General features: G+C 37.6%; 1 protein-coding gene across 1 annotated transcript in view; it reads right to left on the reverse strand.

Moving 5' to 3' along the window:
• Positions 1-14,436, reverse strand: part of LOC149289279 (dystrophin-like) — an 874,963-nt gene that overhangs the window by 149,791 nt on the left and 710,736 nt on the right. The window contains 1 exon segment of the mRNA XM_089490922.1: positions 396-456. Coding sequence (XP_089347048.1) covers positions 396-456 — 61 coding nt within the window.

Here is a 14,436-nt window from a genome sequence, read left to right on the forward strand (position 1 = left end):
CATTTCATATATGCCACCAAACAGATGTCACATCATTCAAAGGGCAGCAAACTACAGCATATTGTATACTAATAAAAGTATAATTATATATGTTATCTGGTTTTAAACTACAGTCTAGATCAGAGTATATTGATTAGCTTCAACTCCTATTATATTTATTCCTTGTCATCCAGATGGGTTTTAGCTACTTACACATTATATTATGAGTACCTAAGGTGGATCACATTTTGTTGTAATGATCAGAAAGTCATGCACAAGGTCTTAAAAATCTGGGTACTGTTGGCCTAGGATAGGCTTGAACCCCACCACCCCAATATTCAGTGAAAGCAAAATATGTCATCAGATCTTTAGTTATATAGATCGCTCCTTGAGAAAATAGGTTAAATAGCACTTACTTTATGTAGTATGGTACTTTATTTGGTGAGACTGCCCTCTCCCAAGGTCCCTGGACAGAAGCTGAAAAAAGAAAGGTGAAAACCTTGGTCAGGTTCAAAGTAAACAGCAAAAGACAACATTAATCTTTGGAATTACAATTTTACACTCGGCCAGGCTGGTACTGGTTTGCTCACTTGTCCATGAGCACCGGAAGGATTAACCTGGAGCTGGGTAACTTCTACCCTAGTCTGAAAAAAATGAATTTATTCCACTGGAATGAGTAAATACAAACCAACCTCTTAAAATACGAACATTAAATTCCTCTCTAAAAAAAAAAAAAAAAAAAAAAAAAAGAGGAAATAAAAATCCAGCATACGTATTATTTTTATCACTTTCCCAGCTTTTTTTATATTTATTTTTCATGATTTATTTTTTCCATTTTTTATACATAGCACGGCCTGTTTTGTAGGTGTTAAATATGAACACTCACCTGGATATCTAATCCTGTGGAGAAGCTTTTGTTTAGCGTTAGGTAAAGGTATTAAATATACTAATTATTTTGCCCTTTTACTGTGATACAAACAATACTTTTCAAAGTTACAGTAGTTATGTTGTTTCTGGAATATATTGATGTATTAAAATAAACCTTTAATGTTGAAGGTTTTATATTTAGAAAAATCACCAACTAATAAAACAATCCAAAACTAACTGAAATTCGTGTTTTAAAATATGACAAACATGATACAAAATATATCATATTAATAATCTTATACAGAGGCATTCACACAAATAAATGTACTCCATTGGCCTCCCCTGATTATAGGTTAAATTTGGATGCATCTGAAAGCTATATAGATTCTGTCAGTGTGGCAATTGTAGCTACATATTAGATTAAATAATAATAAAGGTGAGTAAAAGGTGATGCATTTTTATAAGCCATAGGCATTTATATCATGTTTGCCAAAGAGGATAAAAATAATGTATTGATGAGGATGAAGCATGATGACATAATACCCCATGCAATGTAGTAAGGGTGTACATATGACATCACCACGCAGCCATAAACATCTAAAGAGACAAGTATGGGATATATATGCATAAAATCAAGCTATTTATGTTCTGTATACCCTTGATATGTCCATGCACCTGACATCAGCACGCAACAAACTCTATATGGCATTGGCATATACAGTGTCCCTTCAGTCTTGAAACTAGCCTTTGGAAACGTTCATTGGAAATGCTTTTTTGCACAAATCTTGTTTTTTCCGATTAATGCACTGAATTGTATTATTGTTGACATAAGGCAATATTGTATACTCTTGTGTCTATATGAAATGAGCAGCAGGGTTTAGGACGTCTTCGAGCAAACTGCCTTCACCTGCAAATTCTTTGGAATAGAGGACCTGAACAAAAGCAAAATCAGGTATGCCTGCCATATCGTTTGGTCTTAATGGAGACATTGATTTATTGCATCCACAGTTGAGAAGTCCTATATTATAAATGGAGGGGGTATTTGTCATCTGTTACACTGTCGCTGTCCTGAAGATGTGATAATAAACTTCACTTGTTTCTATCCAGGCTGGTGATTGACTGTTTATCTAGGATGTGAATAAAGAGAGTGGACAGGAAAGCTAACCTGTGATTTATCACTAAGGTTATTGCGTTTGACAAAGGAGTGCTATTGTGGCACCTCAGGATTTCAAGAAGGGCCCAAATGATGTGATTTGTGGATCATAAACATCTATTACAAACACCTAATTTTGTATGTAGTTTCAGAGCCAAGCCCTCTTTTACCTTACTTTTCCAAAAAGCACACACACACACATTATATATATATATATATATATATATATATATATATATATATTTATTTTAAGATCATGTTGGCTCTTGGAGTTCCCATGTTCAGTTAATTTTTATTTGAGTTCATTAAAGTCTCCACGGTTGGTTTATTGTTCCATCAGGAAATTGCTAGTAATATGGGTAGAAGAAGTAACTTCTAAGTTAGGACTGAAAACCCAGGTCACTAAGGCACATCATATATGCATCGTGGCGCACAGCTGGCCACACAAAGCTTTATGGAAAGTCATTTCATTTGCAGAGCCGGCTTTATCTTGGTTTGACCCAGGGTCTCTGGGTGAAGCACTGAATCCTTGGGTCTCTGGATCACTTTCCTCTTTCTCCAAGCAGGGGAGCAGTGTTTGGCCTGGGGCTAGCTCTGCTTTCATGTATGGCTAGCCTCACCCCTTGTGAAGCCATTCCCCTCAGAAGAGGGAGAGCTCCAGCTAACCTACCCAGGCTTTGTATGCTCTGCTGGGAAGCGGGAGCTCAGCAACATTGCATGACCAAAGTAATGCCATGGATGTTCCTGGAATCTTTGGCTGGCTCTTGCATGTGGAGCAAATTTGTCAAGCCTTGCTTTACATGGACAATAACATCCAGGGCCACCACCAGGGGGTACAACTGGTACTTGTGTACTGGGACCAGCTGCCCTGCTCTCTCACCTGAGGCTGCCCCCCCCCCTCCTTGGCCCAGCAGGGGTCACATAACATATGTGACCTTGCAGTAGTAGAGACACTGGCCCCTACAGGCCCCTAGCATCAACCCCACAACCCCACTGGACATAGCACTAGACTAGAACTGTGAGCTGTTCTTCCTCAAGCCAACATGCTGAGTGGGAGCGCTGGAATATGACATTATTTCCCAGACATAGCGTGTGAGGACCTTTGAGGGAGCAGAAGAGCTGGCACCGGCCTACCCCCTCCTGAGCCAACATAGGTAGGTTGTGTATGTAGAAGTAAATATGTTTGTGTGTAAGTGTGTTTGTATATTGCTGTTCTGTATGTGTGTATGTTTGTGTGCATGTATGTCACTGTATGTGTATGTATGGTAGAATGTGTGTGTAAGTGGTAAGTGAAAGATAAACAAACAAAATGTTTAGGCCCTGAACTTGATGTGATAGCCTGGTAACTGCTTCAACATGAATTCATCCTATTAAACTACTGTTTTACTTTGAAAAATACACATGAGAAACTGTGCCAAACAATGAATTAAGGTTGTTTATTTATTTACAGCAAATACAAAGAAAACATCCCCACTGCTTGCTAGCTAAGCTTTATGGAATAATAAGCTAGTGCCGTGAAAAATCGTCTCCCACAAAATAAAATGACATTGTTTGATAATTCCAGGCACTAATATCCCTTTTGTGCTGCAAATAATTTTTAATGGGCTTATGTTTTTTGCCGTGCTGCAGATTATAGATTGTTTTCCAAGAAATAACATTGCACAGCCTTTGGCAGAAGAGCTGAAAACCAATTGAAATGCTAAATGGAAACAACATAATTACTATTTCCTACATGGTTTTTACTTGGTTTTCTTTTGGTGGTATATTACACAATTGGGTTAAAAAAAACATAACTAAAGCCTTTCTACTGGCTTTGTTATATTTAGTTTCTGAAACCTCAATGATCATTGACCTTCTTCCCTGCAGAGAAGGCTCATACCTCCAACGGCAGCAAGCTATAACCTTTTGAACTAACACATATCATGCAGGTATACACAGAAGGCAACATATATACATTCTGAATGTTAGCATCTAAAAATAACCTTATCCCGGTGTCATGGAGCCATCTGGCCATCAAAGCCTTTTCTCAAACCCCATAAGAAATGAAATTCTAAGTAATTGCCATGCTGTTCACTTGGCATGAGTTCCGTTGCGGATACCTAATCTGCATATTGATCTGTAATCTCTACTGTTTTACGAAAACCATATTAATATTCTAAAATTATAATCTAATGAATATACATAGGAAACCATCCATGCCACTGCTATGAATAAAACATGTGAAAAATTATGTTCCACGATATTCATTGGAACGGGGCACTACTCATTATGCTTGATTGTAAGATTCCTCGTATTAATGCTGACCTCACTTGTCTCACTAATTGAGATATTTCAGATGATTCCAGATCCATGGATGATTTTCCAGAGTTATTATTATCTTTTATTTACATAGCACCAATAATTTATAAGCACTTCTTACAATACATATATTCAAAAGGTATGACAAAACTAGAATTGACAAACCGAAACAAAGACTTCTTAGGACTCCAGTCCATATACTTAAGATTTTTAACAATACTAAAAGAACCAATGTCCTTAAAAGGCAACTATTAGTGATTGTGGTGGCAGATACACTATAATGATACATGTTCTAGTTTATCATGGCTTCTCTAGAGCTGCGAAACATTTATCTATATTTTTCAGAGCAGGCCCAAACATTAGTTGTTTGTAATGTACTTCCACAGTGTTTTCTGCCTACATCAGCTTCTTTGCTCTCTGACTAAATTAGGTTACAATCATTTGTTATAACTGACCCAGTTAATCTCAAAGGTAAACAAAAAAAAACAATAATAATAAACATCTGCTTAGCTGACGGCAAATTATCTTTGATTTGAAAAATCTCAAAGAATATTGCTGTACAGTGTTTCTAAACCCCTTATTAGATGTGTCTTATTTTTTGTATCTGCACAGAGTAGCCAAACTTACCCCATGTTATCTCCCTTGACACTTAGCACACCTGTCACTTTAACTAGGTTAGGTATTTACCCCCTTTAAGCACTGGAGTAAGCGAATAAGGGGTGGGTTTTTAGGCGGAGAATTTGAACATCTTTGTCATGTGGAACCACCACAGTTATATTGAGTAACGTGGAGCCCACAACTGGACATCAAAAATACATCAGAACCAGTTGCCTGATGCTAAAGGTCTACCAGTGACACATCCTTCAGTTCCTAGAACCAGCAGTAGATGATGTCATCCTGAAAACCTGCAATACTGGACCATTTTTAGAACCTGATGATACTTAGTGATGCATATCTGAACCCATCTCCAAACAAATATATTGTGGGTATTGTAGAATATCTAGATATTTACATATGAAAGCAAATGTCTATCACTTAAGTGTCTCCCTTATATGTAATGACTGAATATAATGCAGAGGAAACACAATAGGAAGATCAAACTGTTAGTGACAAAGTTTTATTTTCTCTGGTAAGCATTTTCAAAAGAATTAAACCAAGGCATTTATCACAATAAGTATTTTAAATATGTTTTTTTTCCCTATGTCCATGACTATGCGCTCCTTGTAGGTATATCACATAATTATATCTCCATAGGATGTAATTTTAAAGCATTTCTTTGTAAAACTATGGCCAATGATTGTATAGTTTATGGTGATATGACAATATTGTGTTCCATTATACATTTTGTCCACCCAGCACAGCATGAATCTGGCCCAAAGTCTGTTACAATTTATTACTTTTAGCTATTCTAAGAGGAAGTGAGGCCAGGAACTTGCTGACTTCATGTCACCAATGATAGGACTGTAAATGTGCAACCTTAATGAAGACATTTGCATTATTTAGTGGATACTACCCTACAAAGATTAGATCTATGTTAGCGATGAGGTTTATCCTTAAGCACAAGCCGACACCATTAATCTTTACTAAATCACATCCCAGACACTGATCCCTTTGGACTATATTCAGATAGATGAAATGCATGATTCATATTTAGTCATCCAGAAAAAGTAATAGGTGACTAGTGAGATGTCTGTAAATACAGTTGTTTATTTTATAGATCAATGTAACAGTTTGTGGTATTGCAGTAATATCACACAGCGGCACAATATTTGATATTTACCAGAGGCTATGTTGTTATTAATGGAATTGTGTTCTTTTCATAGTAAGATGCTTCTTTTACATTTACAAGGCCAACCCTCGCCATACACATGACCTAGGCAGCTCTCTAAGGTCCTGAGCTGTTAGAAGGCATGACCAGGGCTGGCCCTGCCATGGAGCAGAGTGGGGCAACTGTCCCAGGCAGCACTTTTGAAGAGGAGGAGAGAGAGTGGTTTTCACTTATCGAGCCCCCTAGCTCGGTCTCGGTGGCGGCTTGTAATGCTGAGCTCCGGAATATGACGTAATTTCCGGCGCTCAGCAGTGAAGCACCGCTGACCGCGGCAGAGCAGAGAGACTCGCCGCAGGACTGCTGGAAGGTAAGTGAAGTACAAAGGGGGGATAGGGTAGATAATAGGGAGGGAGGGGGGTAGATAATGAGAAGGTAGGGAGATGAAGGGTAGATAATGAGTAGCGTGGGGGGGGGGTTCAAACTAAGCCCCAGGCGCACTATGTCTTGGGCCGGCCCTGGGCATGACTTTTCTGTAACAGCAAGCAGGTGTATGCAGTGGGCTCCAATGACAGATTGCTTAGGATGCCAGAAACCCCAGAACATGTCCTGAATATATCAATACTCTGCAAAGTAAAGGGATGCTCTGACTGTTGCTCCAAAGGGTCCATCACTTTATGTACATTCTGGACCTTAAGGGAAATGATGCAAACCTCCACAAAACATGGGTCTAACAAGGGATCTCACAGGCTTTTAAACAAAGAATGCAAGGACAGATAAGAACCATCTGACCCACCAAGTCTGCCCTTTTACTGTAATCAGTGCTTGGTCTTAGATTCAGGATAGTTCTATGCCTATCCCATGCATGTTTAAGTTCATTCACTGTATTAACCTATATCTCTTCTGATGGGAGGTTGTTTCACTTGTGTACCAGCCTCTCAGTAAAATAACATTTCCTTACATCTCATTTCTAATTTGGACAATATAAGCATGCATGGTCTTTTTTGGTAGTAGACACAAGCACAGACACCTGCCTCATCTTAAGAGCTTGTAGAAATACACTCTTTTGGAGGTATATGGAAATTGACCTTAAGAAACTGCATAGGATGTATGCTTTCCTGTATTTCTCTTTTTTTGTTGCTGAGATCATATCCACACAATTTCCCAGTTGCGTGTGTTTATTAACCCTACCATAAATATATTATTCTACTGCTGAAACCATCTGCAATTTTATTTAAAGGGAACTTTTTGTGTTTCCTTGAAAGAGAATCAGATTTTTTAATATTCCACTTTAGCAGATGTGATTGTAATCATTTATATTCATTGTGCATTCACATACAAATTTGTTTCTGAACAATAAGGCGCACAAAAACTTTTCAGAGATTATATAAAGCATGCAGCTGAAGAAACTTATCATAATTCTGTATCAATATGCTAGGTAGAAAACAGCCTTGTCGGGAAAGATATATAAATATATGTATTTTTTACATTGTAAAACACAAATCAAAAACTTTTTTTTTAGAATGGAAGGTATAAAATCATAATTTAAATTCTGGAATTTTAACAAAATAGTTCAGATTGAAATTTGGTAAATTGTAGCATTTTTTCACTTGAAAAATATTTCTCGGGGTGCCTATGCCAATAAGTTTGTAGAAATAATATAACTTATTCAACACATTCTCTAACAGTATTGGAGATGCAAGTAGTTTTACATATATATATGTACTCAAGTCATCATATGCACTTTAAATTTACATGCATGGGGGATTCTGTAAAATTCCTCCATATGTATTTGCCCCTTTCACCACTGGCCAACACAACTCCTGTCAAGTGATATACGTACCTTAAGTATCCGTTCCAGCAATTACTCTGTGAAAGCTCGAGTATCTAACAAGACTCCCCTTGTGTGGGAGGAAAGCTTTCCCATTGGTTTCAGGTTTGGGCCCTTGAGATGATACTATTGGTAGCAATGTTCCCAGACTTACTCTAACCAATCAAGCCACTTTTTTACTCATCTTCTTACCACAGACAGATTTTCATTAAGGCATATTAAGTACTTAGCCCTATAATGCTACATTATATAGACAAAAGTGTTGGGACACCTGACCATTATACCAACATGGACTTTTATGAGATTGCAGTCTAAGTACATAGACATTAATATGTAGTTGTGCCCAACTCTCTTCTGGGAAGGCTTTCCACAAGCATTGGTGACGTCAGCCTCTGAAGGCGTGGTTCACAATCTCTGTTCCAGTTCATTCCAAAGGTGTTTGATGGGGTTGAGGTCAGGGGGTCTGTGTGGGCCAGTCAAGTTCTTGCACACCAAACTCATCCAAACATGTCTGTATGGACCTTGCTTTGTGCACTGGGACACAGTCATGCTGGAATAGAAAATGGCCTTCTCTAAACTGTCCCCACAAAGTTGCAATCATAGCATTGCCCAAAATTTATTGGTATGCTGAAGGGGACAATTTGGGGAAGCTCCGTTTCTATTCTGGCATGACTGTAATCCAGTGCACACAGCAAGATGGATGAATAAGCAAAAATTCCTGCAGAAACTCCAGAATCTTGTGGAAAGCCTTCCCAGAAGAATGGACGCTGTAATGGCTGGAATTGCGGGGACCAACTACATATGAATGTCAATGTATTTAGTATGCAATGGCAAAAAGAAACCAAAAATTGAGTTGATCCTGGACAATGTGATTTTTCTCTAGACCTAGTTATTGTCCCCTCTACCAGTTGTGAGCCAAAACAAATGCTCTTGATCACAAAATTCAAAGGGAAAACAAAAAAGGCTTCTATCACATAAACCAAAGTTATTTTGAATGTTTACTAGCTCTTTAAATAATCCTGATAACTACTAGTAAAATAAATTGAGGATAAAATTTTGTGAATTAATCCATGAGAGTCTGCTCATTTTCATGCAGATCCTGAGATTGAAGCAAAATTCAGGGGAAAAAACCTTAGCAACCTCAGTGCACGTAAAGAAAGGAATTAATATTTTTTATTAATAAAAACCAGAAATGGTTTCCCGCAATGCAGTAAATTACTGTAGAATTATTGTATCTTTAAATTACAAATTAATTCATAGGGAAGAGGGGTTAGTGAGCCACACCAGGCAGCAATCACTGTGAGGAGCAACCAGGTGACATCTGTGCTTTCTGTGGCTCAGTAGAGAGAGCAAAATAACTAGTAACCAATTATCGGAAAGAATGTTAAAATGAAACTATGTAGATGTGAATTTTTTTAATGTGGAAGTGGGTACATTGTATTGCAAACTCTAATCCAAAGAAGAATAATTCAATGTTCCATAACAAAGTGCTTAACCTTCAAAACCAGTTTGCTGAATCTCCTAGTTCTTATAAATTGGAAATGGAGGGTGAACACAGATCCTTCTAGGGAAATTACCTACTATTAACTGCTCACCACCTGGACTCCGCTGCACCCAACCAGAGATCTGGCGAGGAGAAAGGTGCCTTGCAGGTTCAGGTGGAAAATGAAGAAACACAAAATTCAGTAGTACATTAACTTTTAGTTTGTCTAAGTGTTAGTCACTATAAACGATTGGATTGTAAATTAATGGGCTGATCGGATTAATTAGGCTGGTTATTCGAACTTCCAGAAGAGGGAGAGCTCAAGGTAGCCTAGTCTGGAAAGTTCCCAGGTATAGGGAAATCAAGCAGGCTCTTACCAGTACTATTACAATAGGGAGAATGAACATTGACAACATTAAAATTAACAATCTACAAAAGTAACAATAACATAAGATTCTTTTTGTTAAGACATAGTGCTACAGAAGCAGAAGAGGGCCCTGGTCCTTACAATCTATTAGAAGGTGGACGGGAGATATATACAGTATAGGATAAACAATACTCCTTATGAAAATGTTTTTAAATTATGTAATTTTAACTAGAATCAATATTTTAAATTTAACAACAATAAAGCCAAAGACAGAATAAAATAAAGGCAACACTAAACTAGTTCCTCACAAGATGTTAACTGAACTGCAGATCAAATGACAATTTTGAGCAACATAGTACCGGTTCTTTATAGGATGCCACAAGCTTTTCCATTTTATCATGCTATACAGTGCATGGCTGGCCACTGGGTTTCTAGCACCTTGGTCTACGTCTTCAGGTCTCCCTTCTTGAATTCTCTTACTTGCTAAGTGTCTTAGGCTGCTGCCTATGGTAGAGCGGGCCCTTATATAGTGTTCTCGATATTAAATTATTATTGATACCCCTCATTTTAATAACATCTATGCATACATGGGAACTTCACAAAATAGGCTACTAGGGATTCGCATAGGGATTGGGTTTATCCAAAAAGTTTTTAGTGGAACTGAACTGGGAGAGAAGCAGGGGAAAATTGGGGAAGAGTATAGACACGATATAAGGGGATAGTGGGAATGGCGAGATGCAGCTCTCTTGCACAAACAACGAAGAAACTTGATCAGGTCAAACCTGGAGAGCCCCCTGGTATGCATCTATGCAATATGGTGCCTACAATTAATTCAATCCAAACATATTCTAATTATGGGTGTTCATTCTCAGTATACAATATAGCAAAGTAGCTGATGAATGGCATAGATATTCAACAGCAATACATTCTTTTAGGTTACATGCTGAAATTGCTTTTTTCACTTAAGACCAAAACATATTTGGAACAAAAGAATGGTTTATATATTGATAGCACACCGTATTTTAATGGAAAATCATGCGAGTAGACTGCTGACTTGCTGAATTGTGTCTTCCCTTACAAATGAATGACATTTTTCACCATCATACAGATAATTCCCCCGATACCTGACTTATCTGATTTCAACCAGGCAACGGGTTAATTCTTCTGTTGTGCAAAACTGAATATGACAAATTGGTTTTTTTTGCTTCTATCTAGACGAAATTGCTCCATGTTCCAAGTGTCTGGTTCTATCGGAGCAAGCTTTTATTTTCAGAATAAAGTAGTACTTTATTTTGACAAAGCAAACTGGTAGACGAATAATGCAAACTGATTTAAACACTGTGTTATTTTCCGAAAAGTAAAGTTAGAGAACTTTCTTCTTAAACACTGGCGGCAATACCCTGTGCAAGAGCCAAGATTAATGGCAAGCTTGGATGAAAGCATTAAAACGGACTGCCATGCCACACGCTTTCTCTCCTCGTATCTCAAAGAGATGCACTAGCTGTTCTTACAAGAACAGATGGATCCTTCAAGAGGAGAAGATGGATTTTAACCCTGTTCTGATAAGAATTGTATGAGTCTTCACAAAATGTTTAAACATCATTTTAATATTCCCACTTTTGTAGGTCACTTAATAATCAAAAGCAGGGTACCAGTTATCTACAAATCACGTCTTACAATCCTAGTATTCTGCTGAGAACTGCTAAAAAACAACCAACAAACAATACAAACACATTTTATTTGGCTCAATGTTGGTTATCTAGCTATTTTATTAATAGACTGTGATTGATTATAGCTGTAAAAATGAATACAACTCTAGCAAGGCATTTATAAAATATATCTTTTATATAATACCAATAGATGAAGTACATAAAGATCTGCATGGCAAATTTATGGTCTATGCTACGCTAACACACTTCTGCATTTCAACCTCACGTTGTCCTGATGATTCTGTTGTCCAAGTTAAGACTGCCGTTAACAACACTGTACCACCTATATAATCATACTTGGGAACTCTAAGAGTTTGGCCCCGAGACCTCTGGGAGAAGTGCCCGAGTTCTCTGAGTTTCCAACTCACCTGCAACTCATGATATAATGAACAAACTCCTATATCATAGAAAAATTATTTGACCTATATGCAATTTGAAATTGATATCATGGAGCAAATAACCCTTTGAGGGTATAAAGAGATGAGGTGGATATTAGGATGCCATTTGTGGGCCAGCTTTGGCTGCTTGCAAGATGGAAAATGCTGGAGTATAGTGTTTGCTGTAGTTTCAGAGATAGATGGCTTAATTTACAGCTCTCTGCTGAGGCTTGTGATGGTCTCGCAGGACGTCATCATGTTTTGTTTGCTGCTTCATCTGAAAATCTTACAGCAGCTCTTCTTTGCTCTTAGTCACATAGAGACTATTACCACATCATCACGGGGGAGCAACAACATGTTTGTATTAATGCGAGGGATATACAACTGCCCCACTGACACTTACATGGTTATATTTAACTTTAAGGGGGCATTACAGAAACTATAAGGACATTAAAAAGGTTAACAATATGATTAAAACAAGCATACCCTCACTAAAAAAACCTTTGTTATTAATGCATTGCCTTTCTCCCACGCTGACTTTGAAAAATATTAGACCATTTTAAAAATATATAATTAAAGTAATTAAAGATCACCAAACTGCTAATCCTGCTCTACATACACTGTTTTTCATTTTATGCAAAATCCAAAAATAGCTTGATGCTAGACTGGTTTAAGGGTAAAGTACAGGACTAAGACCCCATGGAACCCTTCTCACTTCTAGCTTCAGGAACCACTACTATCTAGTAAATAACCCTCCTAACCTAAACCATCTGACAGGGTTATGGGGGATTTGGCTCATAAATCAAAGGTCACAGAATTTGATGGCAAATAAGAACAATCTGGCCCATCCAGTCCACGCAAAGGTCTTTACCGTACAGGCTCCATTTGGGTTCTTCTTTACATACCCTAACAAGAGACCATAGTACCAGCAATGTCAATGCTTTCTCCCATTTCTGGCAGTGTGCAGGAAGACAACAGGGGTACCGAAGCTCTAGATTATTCCAGAGTACTTTCAGTGCATGGAGCTTTCCTTTACTGATACTTACTGTGCTTTATGGATAGTTAACAGTTGGGTGGTCAAATATTACTTTTCACTGGGGACATCTAAAAAAATACTCCCATACTCGATCTTTACATTCTTCCTATAGGCGAAGGCTTTCCTCCACACTTATGACCTCTTCATTTTCCCATCTACAAGTCTTCACTTGCGCTGCCTCATACCTCTGGAACCTACTTCCACACTGCCTCTTAGCTTTCTCTATTCCTTATGTTTGTCCTTATCCAATTCCCTCAAGATTGTAAAGCTTGCAAGCAGGACCCTCTCCACTTAATGTCTTAGTCTGTAAATTCTGGTCTTGTCATACACCTTGAATATATGTATTGCAAAAAGTGCTGCGTAAATTGTTGGCGCTGTATAAATAAAAGATAATAATAATAATATGTAGGGCAGTGATGTTATTAATAAAGCTATGTAGTAGATACAGAAATAAATAATTTGTGAAAAAAAACCCTCCAAGTATGAGAACAAACTTTCTGCAATAAACCTTTGGATTACGTGTGTATTTTTTCATATCAAGCTCCAAACTCTGCTCAACCAGTGAAAAGCGCACAGAGCTGGGCTGACTGCTTGGCTGACTCTTGCTAACTGCTTGTCAGCAGTCTGGCTGCCGCTATATATACCAGGTGCTGTCTACAAATTACCTGGCAAAATAAGAAAAGGGCAAACCTAAATGGTGTATCTTGCTGAAATCTAAAATAAAATGTCAGAGGAGAAAGATGAACTACTGAAGAATAAAAAAAAACCTTCCCAAATCACCCACCGTGCAAGGCTTTGCAGCTGTGGTCTATGGTCTATGTACCCGCTAGTGAGCTGGTTCCATTATTAATATATCATGTCAATATTATTGGGAGATCTTTTGTGTTTACAAAGTAAAAAAGTAAAATTGCATAAATACTTTTTATTTTTTCATTCTACATGTTAGTGTGAACATGTGCGTAGATTTAACTTCAGATATCTATTTTGGGGATGAAGTAATTATTACTCACAACTAGTTTTGTCCATATTTTTGGATACAAGAAGTGTAGCCTGGTTAAGATGCCACCTCCTTCTAATGTCCGAGTACAACTTAGATACAAGTGCCCCCTCTCCAGGATCAATGTATACTTAGACTATATATATATATATATATATATATATATATATTTATAAACTACAAATATATAACTGGATGTGCTACATAAAGCACATCAATGCCTGTCTAGATATATTTTAATATAAGTTGAAGAAATAATTTAGACCAATACATAAGGGTTTTATTTACCGGATTGCCGAAGTGGCAATTCATAGGCAACAGTATGGGAAGTTTAAAATCACCATTACTTACAAGGATAAAAAATGGATAAACCTGTGAGCAGCTGAACTTCAGAGGAACGTTGAACAAACTCGACCAGCATGGGTTTCTCATTAAACCTATTGGGGACTCCATTTAGCTAACCTTGATAGTGGGGGAAGGCAAATCAAAGTACTTTTACTGATCTTCTTAAGATAACTTGAAAGAACTAGACATTAACAGGCAGGCCCGGACTGGGACAAAAAATAGGCCCGGG

The sequence above is a fragment of the Sceloporus occidentalis genome, unplaced genomic scaffold (assembly GCF_023333645.1).
Source record: "Sceloporus occidentalis isolate IW3139 unplaced genomic scaffold, rSceOcc1.0.p SCAF_47, whole genome shotgun sequence".
In the NCBI taxonomy this organism is placed as follows: domain Eukaryota; kingdom Metazoa; phylum Chordata; class Lepidosauria; order Squamata; family Phrynosomatidae; genus Sceloporus; species Sceloporus occidentalis.